Here is a 23,201-nt window from a genome sequence, read left to right as displayed (position 1 = left end):
ATGTACAACAGCTAACTAGGATGACATGAGTAACTTTTTTTTTTGTTCTTTTGGTTCATCCCATGAGTTCAGGGTCGCCACAGCGAATCATCGTCCGCTTGTTGATTTGGCACAGTTTTTAAGCTGGATGCCCTTCCTGATGCAACCCTTCCCAATTTCTACCAGGCTTGGTAGACTCCCCACTGCACAGCTGGGGAGGGGATTGGGCTGTTAGGGGTTCAATGTCTTGCCCAGAGACAGTTCGAACCACTGACCCTGTGGCCAAGACCGACTGCCTTTACTAACTGAGCTACAGGGTCAGGCTTATTGTTACTCATGTCATCTAAGGATGATATGAGTAACGTAATGTAATGTAATAAAATACTTTTTACATTACAATATTAATATATTATATTACAATACTAAAATCTTATCCTCGACTTCTGTAATTTCTTGAGCTATTTGATTAAGGTCTAGTTATTAGTATAGATTTTCCATTCAATTCAGCTTTATTTATATAGCACCAATTCACAAAAACAAAGTCATCTCAAGGCACTTTACAGAATAAAGTCAAGACTATAAAGATGTATAGAGAGAACCCAACAATTCCCCCTTGAGCAACCCCTAGGCAACAGAAGTCCCAGGTCTTCAGAGAAATAAATGTTGGAGAAAAAATTCACTGTGTATATGTATATTTGTCGGCTTTACCTTTATGCCAACTTACTGTAAATGTTTAATATATGATAAATTAGTATAAAAGCTGTATCCATCATAATACGTCAAACCACAGTTTCAGATGCTATGTACTTGATGCAAACATTGAAGATGTTAAGGTGTTTTCTTGCCATTCAGTGGTCATTATCTGTTGTTATCACAAGCATAGATATGAGCCAGTAGGTATCTGCTCCACATGCTGGTGAGCCTGGTAGTCATTATCATGCAACAATATGCAATGCAATAGTATTTGGTTTAGAAAACAATACAGACTAAACAACAATTTAACAACAATATATACAGTAACAAGACACAAAGTGGTGCCTGTTTTGTCCTGTGTGTTGTCACTCATCCATCCACTCCTATTTCCTTCCTACAAAAACTTTGGTGACTTTCAATTACGTCACCAAATGCTACTTGGAGCTTGTAATATTTACCACAGTCACTAGATGTCACTTTCTTGCACACCTTGCTCATAATATCTTTGCCACTAGGTACTGTAGCAGGTGACCAATCTACCCATAACTATAGGCGTGATCATGACACATAACGGCTCTTCAATGGTATGATGAGGATAGTATGATTGGCTAAATATATTTTAATTAGAGTTTAGTAAAGAAAAGGATTACATTTTTGTCTTCCTTATTCTAACTATTACCAGTGTCTTAAAAATGCTGTATGCCTGTATCAGCCAAAATGATGTCTAACTTAAAGTAAATTGCAACAGTCCGTAGGTTAAAAATCAATCAAATCAAAATTTTCTATTTTAAATGCAGTAAAGATGTATAAAGTCACCTCTTCTTCTCACAGAGAATAGACTGCAGGTGTAGTCTTTCTGAAAATACTAAAGCAGTGTCTTCATTAGCCTGGAAGCATTTGGTTTCACATAATAAACCACATAACCATCTGGACAAACAGAGGAGAAATGATGAAAGCTAGATAGAAGGGCCAGCAAAGGAGACTGTATTATTCCCTCCTCCCTCCTTTTATTTTCCTTCTTTTCCTTCTGCATTCTGCTGCCTTTGTTCCTATTTTTTCCTCATAAACTTTCTGTTTCACATCCCCTCCCAAACACTAACACCGACTGGAGCACTATTCCTGCGCTCTTGATTTCCATGGTGTAAATCCTGCTGTTTTAGGAATTTGCCAGGGTATTTGTTTCTGTTAGCTCCTGCATGTAGCTTGGAGTCCCAGTTGTTCTTTAGAAACAAATGAATTCATTCCAGGGCTGCTTTCAGCTGTAATGAAACACACCCAGGAGATTATAGACAATAACAATCATTCCTTAAACAAATAAATAAAAATCTCCAGCAACTGTGTTTTCACTGCTTGTTTTACTGTTCTTACTTTAAAGTTTGTAACTGTGAAAACAACTAAAACACTTTTCTTGGCTATTTGAAAAACTAATGTAATAAGATAATAAGATGTAATTTGATAATTTGTTTGTTTGTGTACAGTGATGTATAAATGTGTATTATAAAAACAAATAGAAGATATGAAATATCCTGTGTTTGTATATATGTTTTTATAGTTACATTAACAGGTCAATATTTTTGGTAAATATATTTGATAGGCTTTCTCGCAATTAGATAAACAGACTCTTAGCTGAGAGTAGCACAAAGACTGGCTCCATTCAAGACAACATCCCATAACCTTAATGACTCTGTATGGATTAATCAAAATTAATGTGTTAATAAGTTAGCTGTAGATGTGCTGCTAGGTGGATTTTGTTGACTTTGGACAGGCTAGCTGTTTGACAATATTCAAGACTAATCTTAGCTAAATGTCAATGTGGTGGCTGTAGCTTGATATTTTATTATACAAACATGGGAGTGGCATCAATCTTCTAATTTAACTAATACAAAAACATCTAGCATATTTTTCAGAATTCTGAGATATTGCTTTAACCTTACAATAATAATACCAACAGTCTGCTATTGTTAAACACCCACTGCTTTGTAAAACTACACACAGCTCCTGCTAGGGGTGAACTTGATTAACCTTGATCTCAAGATTTTTTAGACGTGAGCACATAAGTAGTGAAGCAGATCTAAATCCTATCAGCACATCATTGGTCTTGAAAGAGTGGCAGGCATATGCCATAGAGCATAACCGATAATTGTGTGCTTGCCCTCGCTTGTGTGTGTGTGTGTGTGTGTGTGTGAGAGAGAGAGAGAGAGAGAGAGAGAGAGATACCCTAATGAGTTAAGCATAAAATGCTGGAACCTGCATTCATTCATGAGCTGTGACGTCATCCTGCAAGCAGGGAAAAGGGAGTTTTTGGGAGACCACTGTGAGTGGAACTCCTTGAGAGGGTGGGTTGTAACCTGAAGCCAAAGAAAAGAGAGAGAGAGAATCTAAGAAAGAAAGAAATTGTTGGAGAGAAAGAGAGACAGAGAAGGAGAATTGGAGGGAGGGGGAGGGAAGGACTGATGGACCGAGAGAAGGTGATGTCAGCTGAGTTCAGAAAGTAAACAGAGTTCCAGACTGCAGCATGCTGTCTGCGGAACGGGTACAGCAGCTGGGGCAAACCCACGGGGGCACCCACACAATCCCCTGGACCAGCACCTTTATCTCTGGAAAGGAGAGCTGGTTCCTCTTCATCTCCCTTTTCATCTTCCTCTCCCTACCCCCAGGGACAGCCTGGCCCTACGGTAAGAGACTAGCAAAGATTTTACTTATAATGCTCCTCTTTTTCTCTCTCATCCTATATCTATCGTTGGCATTATGTTCTTTGTTCTCAAAAAGCCGGCATCAGGACACTCTCCCCCCCCCCCGACTCATATCCTTTAAACAGCTCTGTGCTCAGACAGTGATGTAAAAAACTTTTTTTTTAAAATAGGCAGCAGAGGAAAACAGCACTGATAAAGATTGAAAAATCTTTCTCTTATATCTTGTTCTGTCTGAGATTGTTTACTGTCCGATTAAAAAAAGTAGCTGTGTGATCTTCACACTCCTTTCTTCACAGTGCATTATTCTTTGTGTGAAATAAAAGACAAAAAAAAGGAAAAAAAAAAAAAAACAGCCACAGTTGGATGTTGCCACACATTCTTTGAGGTAAAGTGTGGCAGTTTGAGACCTAATAGGGTTGTTGAATCTTGGCACTGATTCCCTTTTGTGCAAGAGTGTTGTGGGTGAGTTCTCTAAGAGATCGAGATCAACTGCCTGTTTACTCTGTGTGACCACTTGCACTGCAGACATGAGTCATGTTTGAGGCAATCACGCTGACTGTGGTAATGTGTATACCATGCACCGTCTCCAAGACTCCTAACAAAACCTCGGACGGTTACCACAGAGTTAAATAATACCATCAATTTGTAATGTTGGTGATTGTGGCAAAGGGCAGGGCTGACAACAGCTGTGTTTAGCCCCAGTTGAAAGAATTTCCCCTGGAAGATTTACCTACTTATGTTGTTGTCAGCTGAGTCACTCTCAGCACAGCTTGTTGCGTAATTGTGTTTAATCAGCTGATGATCGATGTTTTCTATTGAGCAACCTAAAATAGTTTTCTTTTTTAAGGTGGAGAAGAGATGTTTACATGCTATTCCTGAAGTCCTAGAAATGCCTGTTTACATTTCTTTGTGTGCAAGTGGGGGTCAGACCTTACCAAGGCTTTTTTGATCAATCCAAGGTTCCTGATCAGGATCTTCCACTTGGGTGAATCCTGAGATTTTTCTAACACCACATCCTCCAAAGGAAAGAAGTCCACAGGGAGGTCTTTAGGGCTTAGTGAACACCAGGACTTAAAACCCAAGACTAGTGGGCGTAAAAATGATAATAAAGAAAAGAGAAAGTGAAATCTTGGAACTGAACATGGTTACAAGAAGAAAAACATAGCCCCTGGCTGTGCATTTGGAAAAACTGTCAGCAGACTCAACAGTTCATTTTAAGTTTCAGTAATTGCAGAAAAGCAATGTTGCCATCTCATACTCCAGTTATGACCTACATATCGGTGTGTGTTCATACCATATCACCAAAGCCATGTAACATATACTATAGGGTATTTCATTGGATTTGTGGTTTCCCAAAAGAAAAACACTTTTTTTTTTTTTAAATTTATACAATGACCACTGGAATCAGCGCTTTGGATTAGTCTACATTCTGAGTTCCCCCGGGAGTTTCCCTGTTCCATGATAGCTAAATCACTCCAACCTCAAAATACCACACAGCTGCTGTGGGCAAAAGGAATCAGACTTACAAACATACTCTTGACCTGACAGCTGCTGTAAAAAAGAAGAAAAATCTTTTCCATGATACATCAGTGAGAAAAAAGCACCATTTTGTCAAGAAGAAACTATTCATTCACTAAAGCATATTATGTAATTTGCCACTTTCTTCACAGTGCACTTCTTTCTGACACGAGTTCTCATGTAATTATGCCAGGGAGAAAGTATGACCTAATGATGTTGTCGCAAGGATTGAAAAAATGAAAGTGCCTGCACTGCCGCTAGGGGTGAGTGAGAAAAGATAAATGTTTATTGTAATTTCGATGAACTAAATATTAAATTTGTAGTTCAACATTTTGGAAACTTTTCACTTTCTTGCTGAGAGTTCGATGAGAAGATTGAGCTTGGTGCCGCCCAAAGGTAACACAATTCATGTTCCAGCACCTCAAAAGCTTGCTAGCCTATTTATTTATGTATTCACAGATTCAATGTAAATAAGACAAGTTGGGGTTTTCCACAGGACATTTTGAAACAAGGACAACTTTTTGTGATATGCTGCAAAATCAAAGATCCAACACTATACTTGGTACATATAACTATGTACCAAGTTGTGACAATGCTTATAAGCAGAAATCCTACTTCTCCTGGAGTTCTTCACTCTAATGGATATGCCAAGGTTTAGCTTTGTTCCGAGTTAAAAAACAATATTCAAGCTGATAAAAGACAACAAGAAAGAAAGTATCAGTTTAAATGCCACAGATAGCTGTGCATACAGCTGTAATTCTAATAACATTTTGATACCAAATTAGAGCTTAATTATACACAAGTTATCTGAAGGCAGCTCTTGGCTTTAAATGGGAACTAGGTTGAAAGTTGATGCTGATCCAAAGCCGCAACAGTAAAAAAGCAGGTGCTGACTTATTTTTAGCTGGGTTCAGAGGAAGTTGCTTCCAGAAAATGATGGCACGATTATGCAGCTGGCGAATGAGTCACTTGCAAGGTCAAATTCATATCTTGTAGCACATTTTAAATGAAATGTATCCATTTATCAATAGTCCTGGTTTTCTGGGGCCTGAGGAACTGTTGCAAGAACTCTCCAGTCTATTCGCTAGAACAACTTATCTTAAGGGAAAAGCTTCTGACTGGATAAAGTGTGCAGACTGAGATCTCCACCAGGTGATGGGGCATCTGTTGGATCTGTTTGAATGCTACTTTAATTTCTACAGCTTCTTAATACGCATGTTGAGAAGTGCATTTAGCAGCTTAACATCTGGAATGGAAAAAACAGATACACCTTACATAACAATAGAAAAGCCACACACACAAAATCTACACACTACCAAAGTGAGAAAAAAAGGGATCTGCTGTTAAACAGTTTTTCTATGGCTCAGTGCCAGTGTCATCTTTCTCTCTCTCACACACACACAAACACACACACAGAACTATTTATGTTGCAAATAGGGAAATATGAAGAGACCATCCTACATGCTAATACTAATAAAAGTATTAGACTGGTTAGGCAAAATGGTGCTATAGAGAAGCAGACTTCTCTCATACCGTAGCTGTACACACAGTTGCTGCTTTTAAGCTCAGTTGTAACTGTCCTGTACCTCTCTGACAGCTGTCAGCACCTCCAGTTTGTGATTACATACATATCAGCCAGAGGCACACATCACAGTCTTTAGGTAAATTACAGGTGTGGGGAACACAACATAATGATAATGCTGTGAATTTTGCATGTTGGTGCACTTTTTTAACATTCAGATGCAATTTCACAGTGTTTGGGCTTGCATGTTTTTACATGGCAGAAAGCTTATCGCCAAAACTAAACACTTAAGTGGAAAGGATAGTTGTTCAGAAAAGGCAAGATGCATTTAGGAGAAATGTCTGAGTCACGTTCCAGAGAAAAACATAACAGCCTTATCAACAGAGCTGGAGGTCAGCAAACTCAATCTGTTCACAGTTTATGAACACTGAAAACACTGCTGCCAGTGTTCATTTGCCTCAAGAAGGAGCATTAAGAAAACAGCTCTGGAAATCTGTAAACTAATCCTATCATAAATGCATTTACTTTAATGCAACTGGTTGTCTGAGGTGAAAGTGAAGGCAATCCTTGATATTAAATTTGAAACGGGGTCCTTCTTTAACAGTGTCTTTAACAGTTTTATGAGAAATAGCAGTCAATTCATGTAATGACATTACCAGGCCGTCTCATGGAGGTGTTTGACCCTTTTATGTCTATGTCATGTCCTTGATGGAAGTGGAAAAACTGTCCCATAAGAAGGGGAGATAGTGTTAGCACCTCTCAATGCCCATGTGGCAAGCATCACACATTAAAAACTGTTTTTATCCGGTAATAGCCAGTGCAGGGTATCTAATAGCAGCAGTTTAAACACCAAAGAGTAGGAGTGGCTAGTAACACAGTTAACAATGGCTTTAGTCCATCTACAATCTTCTGTTTGACAATCCTCAGCCTCTGGCTTACGTAATTTGGATTGTATTACAGTCATATCAATAGTCATAGTTGTTTTGAAATGCAGTTTTTCCAGCTTTTAGATCACTGGAATACAGTTAACACGAGGCTATTTTAATCAAACAATTTGCTGTTTAGAAATTTTTCTCCTTCTTTGTTTTTATTTTGGGGGCCAAGTGGCAGTTTAAAGGGGAACTCCATCGATATTACTCATCAAAGTCAGTTGTGGGGGCTACCGCTGTATAAGCAGGGGGGGAAAGCTGCATAAAAGCCTTTTCTGGCTTCAGAGAAAGCTGTGTAAAGTCTGATAAAGGGCCTCAAGTGTTGTCACTTGGTCTAATTTAAAGATTAAAAAAACAATCTTGGGAGAAGAATTTAAAAAAAGTGAGCTCACCAGACCTCTGTAGCTTATCCCTCATTCCTGTTAACATTGACATTGACATCACCATAACATCATATATGAATTGCATCAGGTTTTGACAATAAACAACAATACATAGAATAAACATAGGGGAACATCTAATGGTCATGGTGCTACATCTTTTTTCACTGCCTGTCCCGTCAGTATTACTGTGGTCCCATCAGGAGATGGACTAGACTTTTTTTTAAATGTCTTTGAAATTGATTTTATTGAAAAAAATATTAAGGAGTAAAATAAGAAAACATGTATTAGAATGTTGCTTTTATTTGCTGTAGATGAATTGTCCTTGTCATAATATGCACTTTTACATTATTCACAGTACAGTGCTCAAGCCCACTCTTTGCACTCCCTTGTATCTTGTCTCAACAGACACGCAAGCCTTGTTCATGCCATGGATTTTTGTGGTTCTCACACATGGTCAAAATAAATCCACAAAACACTGACGGAAAGCTTTTTTTTTTTCTCCTCATAGGGCTAAATACAGACTGAGACTGTGTATATGGGCCTCCACAAAATGTGAGTGACTTTAGATCAGTCATGCCATCAGAGAACACACTGACCCAACGTTGTCACCAGGTTGCATAACACGATTAAAGTTTGCCCACAAATCCAGCTGAGCCCATGTTTTCAAAACAGTAAATGACCATAGGAACGGACAGGAATCATAAAACAGCCAAACGACTGCAACAGCTTTATAAAGTACAACTTCTGTCCTTAAGAAACCTGCATTAAAGTCAACCTAGTGGCATTGGACAGCCTCCTCTCTGTTTGATTAATGTGTGTGTGTGTGTCTGTGTGATATACTGAGGAGAGGGCCAGATTGTAGCTGGACTGAGATATAGTTTATGATATCAATCAAAAGAAAGCAGGAAGAACTCACTGCTTTCCAAGACATCTGTACTTTTCCTCCTAAGCTGGTCATCTGCAAGCAACCACAGAGTTTCATCTCTGCATTGTGCCTGTGTGTTAGAATTGTGGTTTCATAAAATAATAAGCCCTGAATAAACCTAGTTTACAACAACTACTTGACATATAAAGCCAATATAGAAGCGTGTGTTTTGTTTTCCAGTGGGGAAACAACAAATCCCGGGAGTGTGGGGTTGAGGGCAGAGACGTTACAATGATTGCAGGGCTGGAAAGAGGGTACATACAAACTGTGGCATCCACATGATGCCAAGTTTAAAGTGCAGCTTCTGTTAGTTCTCCATCCACATCTGCCACAAGAGAGTTTCCACTTGTCTGTTTCTGCTCTTAAATCCACTGTTACATAATCATAAGCAGTCAGACTCAAATGTTCTTTGAATCGCTGGTTTCCAAACCAATTAACCATCGCATGTATTGGGTAAAAACTTTACAGAGAACAGAGTCAGTTTGCACTTGCGTTCATAAAGAGCTTTCTGATTAATGAGTTGATTGTGTTTTCCTTGACAGTAATTTTACCGCTGTGGTATGTTGAGTAAAGCAATATAGTAACACGCAGACGAGGTAAACTACTTAGAGATTTGCAGTGCACTGAAAGGAGCTTCTAACCATATGGCCGTGGAAATAACCAGAGAGCTCAGGGAACAGCAGCAGCTTGGATAAACACTGAACTCCCCAGAATTATTTCACCGTTGCTCAGGCTTCTGCTGACTGTGGCCAGTGCCTGCTCACATTTTCCCACAAGGCCAAATATCACATCTGATATATTTTCTTCAGGTGTTTTCCTAACTATTTCTATACATTTTGGACACATGGGTTATATAAACAAACATTTCTCTCTTCTTTGTTCAATTGATATTGCTGACCCTGACATATCGTCTTGTTTAGATTACAGGTATCACTGTCCGGGCCCCGAGTGGAACGTTATGTGTAGGGGCTGCTGCGAGTATGACGTCATCCGCTGTAAATGCCCACTGCAGGGAACTCCAGTAGGCTATGCCGTGCCCTGCTGTCGCAACGCCATCAATGAGTGTGACCCCTGCATCATTCATCCCGGTAAATTTTGAACGTTGACACAAACACTCATTTACCTTCACAAAGTACACATCTGGTTATAGAGCTGTCAAGAATTTGGTCCGTCTTGACTATCTGCCATATAGTTTGTTGTTTTGTGGACCAAATACTGTCTGTAGCTACACAGCTGTTTCCATTGTAGCATGACACATGGTGTTTCAGAAAGACAAAATAACTCTTGAACATGCGTCTGTTATTTGCAAATTTGTTTTCAGTCCTCCTTCATTTTCTGTGCCAAGTGAATGATCACACTTGAAACCCTTATTTTTGAGTGTATTATTTGTAAATTAATGTGTTTATAGTCAAAGATGAGCATATCATCTTCTGTGTAAGAAGCACAGGCATGTGCACAGTACACAATGGGTTCAAACATCAATATGTTAGTGTACTTTTTCCTTCATGCTATTTTAACTCATTCATCTATAGGAGTGCATGTTTTCTTCATACCTATGCTCAGGTCACCTCTCCATGGAATCATGTTAAGTGAAAATGCAGAAACCATTTCGGGGGGGTTTCTTTATGTTTTCTATTTGAAGAAGCAGCGATGTGCTTATGCACTTTGTTTTTATGAGTGTAATGAGTTCAGCAGAGCCAGTTTTAAAAAAAAATTGCAGGGAGTTGATGAGTCACAACAATGTTCACAAAAACATATTATTTACATGTAGTCATTTGGGCCATTTTTTCAACGTAACCTAAAATCTAGGTACTAAGCAACCAAAAATAAATAAATAAATGAATCCAAGGCATAGAGAAGACACTGAAAGGCAAAGCACCATGAGATTACATGTCCCAAACAATGTTATTTACTCTTGTGTGTTGTGGTCTGTCAGTCTGACAGCTTCTGCCTCCCTCCGCTCTTTCTTTCAGGCTGCAGTATATTTGAGAACTGTAAGCGCTGTAACAATGGGACATGGGGCCCCAGGGATGACTTCTTCATTAGGGGTAAATACTGCGCTGAGTGTCGACCTGGCTGGTCTGGTGGAGATTGCATGAGTAAGTTTCTTCATTTCTCTAATTAATGTGCCCTACATTGCCTTACTATAAATTATATTTTCCTCATTGAGTGAAAGAATGATTTATACAGTGTATATCCTTTCCTCCTCTACTGTCTGTGCCAACCATGGAAGGTTGCCATATTCCCAGGAGGTTTCCATTTGGAGCAGAATGACAAGTTGGAGTCAGCATTCAGGATTCCCATAAAACAATTTAATATGTAACATTTGGACACTGACTATAGTTTTGTCCATATGCAAATATTCTGCCAAGGGGCACAACGAGCATACATTTAATTAAAAACATAAACCCGTATGCCTTGTGCTCTTTTTGTTTATGGTTCTTTATGTTGTTGAGTGCCACACAGGCTTTTTACAGGGGCCTTGGAAACACATGTAATCACTTTTGGTATGAATGGTAACCAAAGAACCCTCACACTTATAAGCTTTAATTAAAAACCTCTGAAATTTTACTGTCACTACACTTTTTACACAACTTTCCAAAATGAAATCCTGGTGTCTTTCAGAGTGTGGGGGAGTGATCCACAAACAACAGGGCCACTTGGTGCTGGAAAGTTACCCAAACAATGCTCAGTGTGAGTGGACCATACAGGTGGACCGTCCCTTTACCATAGAACTCAGGTCAGAACATAACTCTTCTGCCTCTGTGGTTGTTTTTTTAATCTGTCCTTTTAGTCGTTTTTGAGATTTCTTAGACTTAAGCGAAGTGGTGGGCCAATCATCAAGTTTTGTCTGACTTTAAAGTTTCAGTTTCTGGGATCATCATTGTCCATCTGTAAATGTTCTTAATAGCTGGCCTGCTTAAGTTGAATTTCCACTCAGTTCAGATATTTCTGCAAGATGTATGTGGTGGACATAGTCTACAGCAGAGTTTGGAAACCACAGCACCGCACTTTTTACAGGAAAGTTATTGCTTTTCAGACCTGTGATAAGTTTCTATTTCTGTCCTTTTCTCCATTACACATACAGAACAAATCCACATTTGGTACTTAGATTTGGGCTGAATGTGCAGTGTATACTGTAACGGTTCAATGTGTACAAGAAAGAAATCTATTGGTTCCAAGGCTTTTTTTTTCTGCCGTATAAAACTGTGCATTAAACCTACCAACCATGGGCTACCAACCAAAGAATTCATTCTCTGAGGACAAAGGTAAATATAGGCATGACTGGTATTTGAATAGGATATGATATAAATCCAATAGAAGCCCTAAATAAATTAGCATTGCTGTGCTCAGACATAAATAGACTAATGCAAAGTTGTACGTTTCGGCCTGAGCCACAAGGATTTTTCTGTATTTTTTCTGTATTTATCTATGTTGGTTTGCATTACACTCACATCACAGGCAACATATTTACTGAATGCCAACCGACATTCGTTGCTGGGAGCTGCTGCAGGCTAACATTAAGCGTTACCGTACATCTCATTAGTCTCAGCTCCCCTATCCCAAGGGTCTGTAATGACAGATAAAATTAGAAGATTTGGGAGGATGCCAGTGTCTTGTATGAAGTTCATCTGTTCCTTTACATATGTTCCAATGTTAGGTCAAGGAGATTACATCTGAAATCGCAGAGAAGGGGAAAGGAGAATCGTTTGCATTTTCCTAATCCAGCAGTCTTCTCACTCCCACAGTCTGACTGGAACTAAAGCAAACAGCTCGTGAATTGAAAGTGTATGTAAATTACTCCTGGGAGTTATTATAGTCACTGATGTCCTAACTATATTAAAGCACAATAATGATGTTTTGAGGATCATAATGCATTAACTTGAAATTCAGTACTCGTATTTACCAGTTTTACCGTTCTCGTGGAAGTAATGTTGTGCAATCAACACATTTCTTTAGGATTTATAGATATATTTCATTTAAGAACTGTCAAACCTAAAATAACAACATGCCTATTTAGACTTAGACAAGTCTAAATGCTGTCTATCAACAATACTTAGTGCCACATAAATAAATGTTACAGCATTCATATGTGCATTTTAGCTGTTGATACACGATACACTATCTATTAACTATAGGGCTGGAATATCCCTTACAAGTTCCTAAATTTTGCCAAAGTCACAAAGCCAAATACAGGCATCTGGTTTCGGTTTCTTGATGTGCTAACTGTTTTAATGTTCCTGCCAAGTATCAGCATAATGATTGTCCTTTACCTCAACTTATGTCAGCCAACATACTATTGGTCAGTGCAAAATCTGTGCATTCAGTTTAAGGTGGGGGTGGTGAGGAGGTGGGGAGTTACATCACATGACTTGGACAATTGAGAACACTACTGCCTCTATGTAGGGTATGTTATTATTTTTTAGAGGCACCCTGACTGTCTTTGATGTCATGTCGAATTGTTAAGCTACAAAGCCTGGTGGTGTGAAAGACTAGATTACTATCAATGTGTCAATTACGCATTTAATCAGCATTTTGTTTTTATGTGCTGTTCATGTTTAGGTTTTATCATGGATTATGATCATTGTGGTGTACTCTAATTCTGTAGTATTCTGCAAATACAACTATGGATGTTTTCATTAGTTTTAACATTTGATACAAACACTCACATCTGAAGACAAAATTCAGTAAATGATTCAAAACTAGAAAACATTTTTTTTTCTTTTATCTTGGGCTTAAATTTGGGGTTCAGCAACTTAAGGACACTCACAGAAGAAACTGGGGATCTGACCACTGACCCTGTAATTAGTGGACCACCACCTCTACCAGTTCAGCCACAGTTGCCCCAATGTTCACTGTTATTTGCAATTATTACAGCAATTATTTAGCGAGTCGTGCATAACGACTTGCAAAACACTTAAAAAATAATGACTTTGTCCCCCTTCTGCAGTATGATGTGATAGCCTGCCTGTGCATGTCTTGGTCATGGTTTTAGGTTTCTGAAAACTTACCGTTCCAAACAAAACTTCTCTCCACAATTCCTGTGGCATCTATAAAAAACAAAAATACAACATGAAAAAGACAGAATGACCTCTAAAGCTTTAACTGCTGCAGTACCTGGTAAAGTGTCAAAAAGTGAGTAATTCACCTTCAGCAGTTGTTAATGCAGCCAGTACTGTGATTATTGTTCATTGTTTTCTGGCCCAAGATTTTAAAGTGTCGTTACCCCGATGCCAGCTGGTTTGTCACTGCCAGGGAACACAGGTGTTCTTACAATCCAGGAACCCACAAAAACAGCAGAAACACAACCAAACCAGACAACTACAATTAGTTTGCCTAACATCCTTAGAATGTGAAAGGTGAAAATACAATAATGAAAACCATAATTATATGTATATTTCACAGTGTCCTGTTCTTTTACCATCCATCTTTATACTAACAGGTTCATGATGTTGAGTCTGGAATTTCACCATTCATGTCGTTATGACTATGTGGAGGTCCGAGATGGCGACAGCATCAACTCCGGTGTCATTGGCCGATTTTGTGGGAACAACATACCTGCCCCAATTCAGAGTTCTGGAAACAACTTGCACATACTCTTTGTGTCTGATGGTTACAAGAATTTTGATGGTTTCTTTGCCACTTTCCAAGAAAACTCTGGTAGGTCAATTAATATTAAGAAAAATCATAGTAGTATAAGTAATAATAAAACCTTTACTCACTTTAATTGAGAGGGTGCTTGGTGATTATAGTCATCACTTCTCCAAAATCTTCACTTCTTAACCTAAAGCTAATAAGTGTGTGTAAAGTCTTACTCAATGAAGAAACGAACTCTTCGTCAGAGGGCACTTCCAAGGAAGTCAGTTCAGTTTCGCGAGAAGCCTATCAACATAGCATTCAGGAAAACTAAACTGCCTAAAGTGTCCTCACTTACCAGAAATGTCCTAATTCTTAAGGGCTTTTCTCAAAGCTTACACACATACGTAGCTTACCAGAAGTACACCCAGACCTAATAAAAGTAAACAGAGGCAACCTGTATAGAAGTGCCCAAACACATTTAGGGATGGAAAATTCAAGTGAAATTTAAGTGTCATCAGCTTTGTATTCCTTCATTCACCCTGATGTGCTCTAATGTCATTCACCTGTATTTTTACAGCTTGCAGCTCATCTCCTTGCCTGCATGATGGGACTTGTATCCTGGACAATTCTTACGCTTACCACTGTGCCTGTCTGGCTGGCTACACAGGCAGTAGATGTGAAAACGGTGAGTTTGTATCATAATTAAAGTCTCTACAGTTTGATAATTCTTGTAAATTGTTAATATTGTATGTTTTTGGGACATAATAAAGGCGAGGAAAGGAAAACAATTCCAGCAGGATGCGGTCATGGGGAGAAATAAACCAGTCTGTGCGACATGCTGGAGGCATGACTTACATTTTCCTTCTCATGTATTTAAGCTCTTTCTGTAATGACCCACACAAAATCTCAGGATTATTTTAGTCATTTTCGTCTGAAGTCAGACACACCTAGTAACAACAAAATTACTGAGAATGTACTGTTGTTACTGCCCCAAGGCAGGCAGTGATTCACTGCTACAAGAGAGAAGTCCTTGGTTTGGAGTGGGTTTATGCTAACTAGCTTTAACCTGTGTTTTTTTTTTTATAGAATTATAAATGGGCAAATCAAAATGATTACCTGACAACTGTGTGTGAATCTAACAATACATGAAGTGACTGATGAAAAGAATTCAATAGAAAACGTATATGTCTGTCTTAATATTGTCATAATCAGAAATGGGGAGAAGAAAAAACTTTTTTTTTAAACTCTGGTAAATCAGTTGGGCTTCTTATGATACCAACTGTGTATCACCTTAAATTTGTTAGAGTAATTTTGTCCTAAATAATCATTACTTTATTGATACCTGCACCCTAACTTCTTCTGTACCCAGGAAACCTCCCTTAAGATCCAGCAAAAACAGCTTTCTTGAACTCCATTCACTGCATTTTTTTATTGTGGTGTCATTTTCAGTGCTACATTTGAGTCTATAAAACTAATGGTGAAACACTTCTACTACTTTGACGTGAGCCAGCCTTTCCATTGGAGCAGATACTCGTAAAAAAAATCAGGAGTTTGGTTCCACACAGTGTGCATTCATTTGTATTCCCATGAGGAGCCCTCAGCTGTTAATTTTAATGGATGAGAGCTGGAATAATGATAATGTCTCACATTTTGTAGAGGAAATGTAGTCTACATTTCTGCCCCAGAGTCAGATGGAGAATTTTAAGTGTGAACCTGACATCAGCAGTATTTTACGACTCCAATAATCAACCTGTCATCTGTTGAGCTAAAACTCATTCTTTCTGGGAGAATCTGACACGTTATCACAGAAAGTCAAGATAAGGAATAAATTGTTTCCCTTTTTTGTCTCTGGCAAAGTTTAATGTTGTGTTGTTATTTTAGGGAGCAGCTCTCACAATAGCTCCCAAAGCATTTCTAAAAGGAATGATGACTTACTTATGTGCCATTGTATATCATATGTTTGCATCCCACCCTAATAACTCCAGAGTCATCTCATTATGTCAAAAGACATAATTTCACATGGAAGAAGGGTTATTTAGCAAGACACAATGATGCCCATAGCACCTCAGGCTGCTTCAGCTTAAAAAACCAAAACATATTTAAATGAGGTCAGCTAGAGTTTTTTCCCACTTTTGGTTGGTGAGCAGCATTCTTCATCACCTAGGGGACAGAATTTTGCAAATGCTGTAAACCAAAAACCTCAAGATTACAGGGAGGTTTCCTCAGTTTGGAGCTATAAATCCTCTGAGATTTTATGCATTTCGTGGATCTGACCCAGTTTAAAGTCAATAAACAGAAAAGGCTCCTGAGGGATCATATCACAGAGACTGCTACGATAACTGTGGGGTTAGAGTCTCTGTGAACTTTGTTTTGGGTGGTGCAGTACTCTACTGTAACAATTTTGGTCACATATTTGCTGTTTGGCTGTGACAAAGTAATAAAACATAACCAAATTCTAAAGTAATTACACAGTTATATCTGTCATGAATAGTTTTATTTTACAGTAGGTTATATCAACCACTGTCTCACTGTCTAATACCCCATTTCATCAAGTCTACTTTTAAACAAATGGTTTCAGTTTAAATACAGTTCTTTAATTGCATTTATTCCATCCTCATTACAGGACATGTGTTGAAGTGCTGCTGTGAACTGTTCACACTGCCATGATTGGTGAAATTATGCTTAATGAGCCTTTAAGGTAGCAAGCTAGTGTTTTAAAGGTCTGCACTTTTTACATTCAAGAGTCTGAGAGCTGAGACTTTGTACATGGGCTACCTGTCTGACCAGCAATAAAAAAGATGCTCATTTAAAAAATGAAGAATAAGTCCTGTGATCCTAAATAAACAGTGCTTGTCTGAAATTCCACTCAGTGGTGGGATGTCACAGGCCTCCGGTGCCCACCCATGGATCTACAGAGGGTCTGTTTCACCACTCAGGTGCACGCATCACCTTCCGTTGTGACCCAGGGTTTGAGCTGCGGGGGTTTCGTACGGCCATCTGCCTGCATGATGGCACCTGGAGTGCACCTGCCCCAGAGTGTGGTATGATAATGATGTGAATGTCTTTTTTCCTCTGCCAAATAATTAAAGTTTGGGATCTGAGAAAGTGATGTGTGTCATTTGCTTGTCTCTGGATAGCCCTGGTATGATGCAGATTTTGGAAAATGTCTGTTTTGCAGCTTCTAAATGGGTAATATTCCTTCCTTTCTCCAGTGCCAGTCGAAAGAGTCTGTGCTCTACCTCCCAAGCCAACACACGGGGACCACTTCTTGGTTTATGGACCCAATGATGTTCTAATTGCATTACAGTACCTGTGCCACCCACCCTATGAACTCAGTGGGAGCTCCCAGAGAATGTGTCTCCCTAACAACACTTGGAGTGGCACTGTTCCTGTTTGTACCAAAGGTCAGTCCAAGTTACATTTTACTTATTTTTTAATTACACCAGTTTTTACTGGATCAGAGGAAATGAGTCAGTAGCTGGAGTCCTTATTGTGATGAGCCAAGTTTCAACAAACAATTTGCAATTAGCTGCTAAATTACAATTTAGTAATGCTCTTTTTTTGTGTGATCCACAGTAAATAACACTCTCACTGAAGACAAGGCAAAAGATACAAAGGACAAAGAAGCAGAAATATACAGTGACAAAGAGATCAACAAAAAAAAAGAGGAAGGTCAGGAGAACACAACTGGTGAGAAAGAAAGTGGTGGTGGGAAGGATATAAACACTGGGCACAAGAATACAACAGCAGTCGACAGAGAAGATAAATATACTGGTACCATTCCAAAGAAAACAGTAGTGGAAGATAGGAATGAAGGAGAGCTGGAGGAAAGAAACACTGGATCAGAGAAACCTACTGGAGGCGGCAAAGATAAAGTGGATATTAAAGGCACAGATAACAGCCAAAACAGAACTGAAAAGAAAAAGCCTGAGGTAATAAAGCCTCCTGAGAAAACAGACACAAACTTGGACATCGGAAAGACAGATACCACAGAAATAGTTGTGATTAAAGACAAAGGACAAGAAGAGAAGGAAAGAAAAGAGGAGCAGGTAAATGGAAAAAGAGATCCACACAAAGTGGGTCCTAATGATACCAAGCTGAGAACAGTCATATCTGAGGGTGAAAACACAGTGGAGATATTTGAACTGGAAATGACAAAGAATACCACAGTTACATATGATACAAAAGACACATATAAAGAAAATAATACCAGCAGTTCCCGGGACCCTGGGCAGACTATCACTTCTACCAGAATCAACATTACACAACACACCACGTACAGAGCGGGAGCTGAGGAAAAAACAACAATCAAAGAGAACAGGACAGAGAAAGAGGAGTTGGAAAGGAAGAAGGAGGAGAAAGAAAGAGAGAAAGAGAAAGAAGTCAACCAAAGCTTCACTGGTAAGAGATTCATTCGAACGCTCATGCACATTGAACTACACAGGATTCCATCTTACCATGGCCTTCAGCTCAGCCACTGTCTGTTTCCCTCCTGCAGAGAAACGCTGCCCACCTCTCCCTCCCATCTACCATGGCTACCACCAGGTGGTGCCAAAGTCAGAGCCTGAGACAGTGGAGTTTTTCTGTAACCACTCTTACGCTCTCAGCGGTGATGTTCAACGTACCTGCCAGCCAGATGGTACCTGGAGTGGCAAACAGCCCCTCTGTGTCAGAGGTACTGCCGTCTGTTTATTCCTAAATGTAGTTAATTACTGATAATGTTACAGACTTTTGGAAGGTACACAGATATGCAGTATTGCTGAAGTGATAATACAGTATAATATCTAAAAGGTTTACATTTCAACAGCACCACACTGCAGACTGAAAAAAGTCTAAAGGAAATTAGTAAGTACGAAAAGACGAGGGGTTCCTCACTTTATATCAGGACACTGAACTTGAAGTAAGGGTTTCCAGGGTGCTAAATGCGAAATAAATACAACGTTAATTGCTCATGAGTAAAGGACTCTTGTAGAACAGTAATGAATCAAGTCTGGTGCTGTATATTTTAAACAATTCTTACAGTGTTTTAGATTATATGCTGTCCATTGGCTCGACTCACCCGATGAATCAGATAAGGACTTTACAGTTATGCTGCACAGTCTGTTTGTTTTTTGTAACCTCGCAACCGAACAAAGATGTCTTTATTAAAGTTGTTTTGGATGTTGTATTGGATACTAAAACATGCCTTTCTTACATAAAGTTAGATTTAAAAAAGACCACCACTCTCCTTCATTTCAATATAAAACCACAACTACTTATTCAAATCACAGCAATAGGAATTTTGTGTGTTTTACATGTAATTTGTGTTTGTTTAATTGCAGCATGTCGAGAGCCAAAAGTGTCAGAGCTGGTCAAACAAAGAGTTCTGCCACCTCAGACACCATCCAGGTATGTTTACATAGAAATGTTTTTGACATCCATAAGTATTTTATAACCTGTGGCATATAAATCTCAAGTCATGCAGCACATTTTGCACAAAAGCTTGATTCGATCTCAGGGGTGTGTTTACTATTCTTACTCTTCCCCTTTTCTTCGGATTTCAGGAAGACACCTGTGCACAAACTCTACTCTTCTGCACTGGGCCGACAGCTCCAGTCTGACGGCCCTACTAAAGGGCCTCCAGTACTTCCCCAGTTGCCTCCGGGCTTCCACCATCTTTATTCACATATAGAGTATGAGTGTGTCTCGCAGTTCTACCACCACTCTGGCAGTTCTCGCCGCACTTGCCTGAAGACAGGGAAATGGAGCGGGCGCCATGTCTCGTGTTCACCAGGTGAGGACAGCAGAGGACCTCCAGTGGCTTGACCACAGAAATTAAAACCCCCACCCATTTACACCACATGCATTTTTGTGCAGCGATTTACACAGTTTTTTTTTCTACAATACTCTCAGACAAAAGCACTTCATGAAATTGAGCATCATCCGCCCTTTCACCTCCTGCTGTAGTGGTCCTCTCATTACTGCTCTAAGCCACTAAATAGAAAGGCCTATGTCGAGTGAGAGTTTTAATCCTAATAATGTCTGATTACAATTTTTATGTAATCAATAGTACACTTTACTCTCTCTAGCATCGGTCTTTTTTATTAAAGTGGCTTGTCTAGAGACCGAAAAAAGTTTCAAACCTGCTGGGGCATGAATGTTTGGAAATACTTAGATAAGCTGATAGATTACTCACATAACCATGATTGAACAATTCGGTTTAACCTTACAGTAGGTACACTACATTCTCTTGTTTGCACAACAGTCATTTATGCCAGGATTGTGTATGTGAATAATGCAGAACGTCTTCGTTGGAGAACCGGATAGACCAGTTGGTTTTATCTGGATTTATCTGACTAGCATTAAAACAGCAGACCAAGTGTCTCCACTTTGCTACTAAAGACCTGGGTTCAACTCTTTTGCTGATTGAAGGAATTTTCATTCACTACATGCAGAAGATGGGAAAAATGTGTTGCGGCATGATGGTGTATTCACGTAAAGCCTTCCTTTATCTGTTGTCAAATGTTCCACACTCATAATTACTCAATACATGTAGGTAAGAATTCATCTTATGAGAACAATAATGCTAAACCAACTTTTCACCCCAGTTTCACTCACAATTGTGTAACATTACAAGCTTTGTATAAATTAGTTTCTTCAGTGTGTAAAGGATGCTGGGCCAGCCACTTTAATCACCATTTGCAAATGTGACTACTCTTCCTCGACAGCCTGCCTTCAGTACCAACCTAGGAAGCTTTTGAGTCTGTGTAACCTCAATAGAGGAGCTCAGCACACATCTGTTTGGTAACAATGTCAGCAAACATCATAGTTGATCACATGATTGTGCAGTGGATTAGAAAAAGGACCCCAGTCTTAAAAATGTAAATGTCTTATAATTATGTTATATTGCTCCAGCTATCCTGCTGCTTTACATTTTGGGAAGCAAACTTTAAATAAGAAGCTTCTGTGGATGTAAAAGCTCTTAGAATTCAACGACAATGACAATGAATTCAATTCAACGACATGTTGACACAATCTCAGTGTAAGTAAATGTTTCCCTTTCGTCTCCCTCTCATCCTGTCACCTCCTCGTTGGCAGTGTGTGGGAAGCATCCAACCTTTGAGCCAGAGAGGCCAGCAGAGGCTCACTGGCCTTGGCTGGCAGCCATCTACCGTCACTCTAGCAGTGGCGCTGATACCAAGGTGACCAAGGCAGACACCCAGTCAGGGTCACTGAAGAAGGATGGTGGAGAAGAAACTGGCAACTACAATCAGGCTTCCGACTGGCAGCTGGTGTGCAGTGGGGCTCTTGTGAACCAAAGGAGTGTGGTGATTGCAGCTCACTGTGTGACCGAGCTGGGGAAGGCGTATCCTCTAGATGCAGCCAAGATCAAGGTGGTGGTGGGGAAGCACTATCGTGATGACCACAGGGAAAGCAAAGCTCTCCAACACTTGAGAGTAAGCTAGTGGATCTCACTTTTATTGAGTTTTTTGATTAATGCTGTTTATTACATACACATCCATACTACACAGTAAACAAAAGAGTTAAAAAGAAAAAAGAACATATTGCACACATGAAAGTTAAGGGTAATAGCAAGCTAATTCACACTGAATCTTTCTTGAATTTGCTCCCCCCATCTCTTTCACATTTGTTTTAACCACACTTGTACACTAAGTTTGTCTTTCTCCTATAGGTGGCCGCCATTGTTGTTCATTCAAACTACGACCCTAATATTCTCGACTCTGACATAGCTGTGCTCAAGTTACTGGACAAGGCGAGGATTTGGGAGAAGGTCCTGCCCCTCTGCCTCTCAGAAAGTCAGGAAGAAGAGGTGACCTCTGGACAAGGGCTTGTGACAGGCTGGTCGCCACTGCCTGATTTAAGTTTAGGACCTGATGAGAAGGCGAGGGTCGGGCTTGTTCATCTTGCTGATGTAGTCCCATGTGAACAGCAGTACGCTCGTAATGGCGTGACAGTCAGTGTCACAGATAATATGCTCTGTGCCAGCCAGAAGCCTGACTATCGACCTTCTAACATATGTCCCTCTGACACTGGGGGGGTCCTTGTTCTCCCTGCTCTGTCTGAGAACCAAAACAGCAACAATCAGAATCCTTCCCTTGGCTATACACAAGGGAACAACAAAGATGTGTGGACACTCGTGGGACTTGTGAGCTTCGGATATGACCAGGGGGAGTGTGATCCTGACCTCTACACAGTCTATACACGAGTAGCCAACTTTAAAGACTGGATAGAGAGCAATATGAAATAAAACTTCCTCTGTCTGACTCAGTATTTAAATGCCCTATTTTACTGTCCTGTCCCTTACTTGTTTGTTTGCTTCGTGTGTCTAATTTGGTCTCACGGACAAGGAAATGTTCTTACTAAATGCAGAAGCAACACTGGACAACGCAGTGCTCTGACTGAAGAGGTGCTAACACACCTTTAACACAGTAACAAGTCTTCAGCACTCAGGTCCCTCAGCCTTAGGTTAAAGACTTGAAAATGACCAGAAAACCTTATCGAGCATCTGACAGATGATAGTTTGTTTGTACTCACTGGTATGTATATATGTTATAATGTCCTGAATTATTCTATCGATTTATACGACTCAAGAGATGTACATATTGTAGTGGAGGACAGAAAGATGATGAAGTTTTTAATTAAAGAAATTGTGGGTGTCTGAGTGTAATTATTTATCATAGTGTATTCTATGGTATACACATACAGTAGCATGTATTCGTGTACATATTTACATATTTACTGACTCACAATTAAATCATCATATTGAGATAATGTGAAAAGAAAAAACTTTATATTTGCTCTGTGAGGCACAGAGGGGGCTTGCACTGTGAAGCAAACAAATCCAGGTCGAAGCAGCACCATATCAAAACCACAAACTGAGCACGTTACCCACAGATCCCTCTTCTCAGATTCCCTCTTCTGTGGGCAAATTAAATCAATTACTTCCATTTTCACCCTCCTCCATTATTTACGTAGAGG

At 39.5% G+C, this 23,201-nt stretch overlaps 1 protein-coding gene across 2 annotated transcripts; it reads left to right on the top strand.

The window, feature by feature from the left end:
- The first annotated feature begins 3,025 nt into the window (after window positions 1-3,025).
- On the top strand, window positions 3,026-22,879 carry pamr1b (peptidase domain containing associated with muscle regeneration 1b). 2 transcript variants are annotated; one of them, XM_067501955.1, is made up of 14 exons: window positions 3,026-3,347; window positions 9,563-9,730; window positions 10,616-10,741; window positions 11,268-11,382; window positions 14,086-14,303; window positions 14,800-14,907; window positions 17,093-17,263; window positions 17,435-17,626; window positions 17,799-18,623; window positions 18,721-18,897; window positions 19,544-19,610; window positions 19,766-19,995; window positions 21,300-21,658; window positions 21,895-22,879. In XM_067501955.1, the coding sequence occupies exons 1-14, from the start codon at window positions 3,188-3,190 to the stop codon at window positions 22,468-22,470; spliced, it is 3,492 nt and encodes a 1,163-aa protein (XP_067358056.1). In that variant the 5' UTR covers window positions 3,026-3,187; the 3' UTR covers window positions 22,471-22,879. The 2 variants fall into 2 exon arrangements, with proteins under 2 accessions (XP_067358056.1, XP_067358057.1); XM_067501956.1 differs by having other exon boundaries at window positions 3,216-3,347; window positions 9,570-9,730.
- Window positions 22,880-23,201: the final 322 nt, after the last annotated feature.

Source organism: Channa argus, chromosome 4 (assembly GCF_033026475.1).
Source record: "Channa argus isolate prfri chromosome 4, Channa argus male v1.0, whole genome shotgun sequence".
Taxonomy (NCBI): Eukaryota; Metazoa; Chordata; class Actinopteri; order Anabantiformes; family Channidae; genus Channa; species Channa argus.
This window is presented reverse-complemented; position numbering and strand designations above follow the sequence as displayed.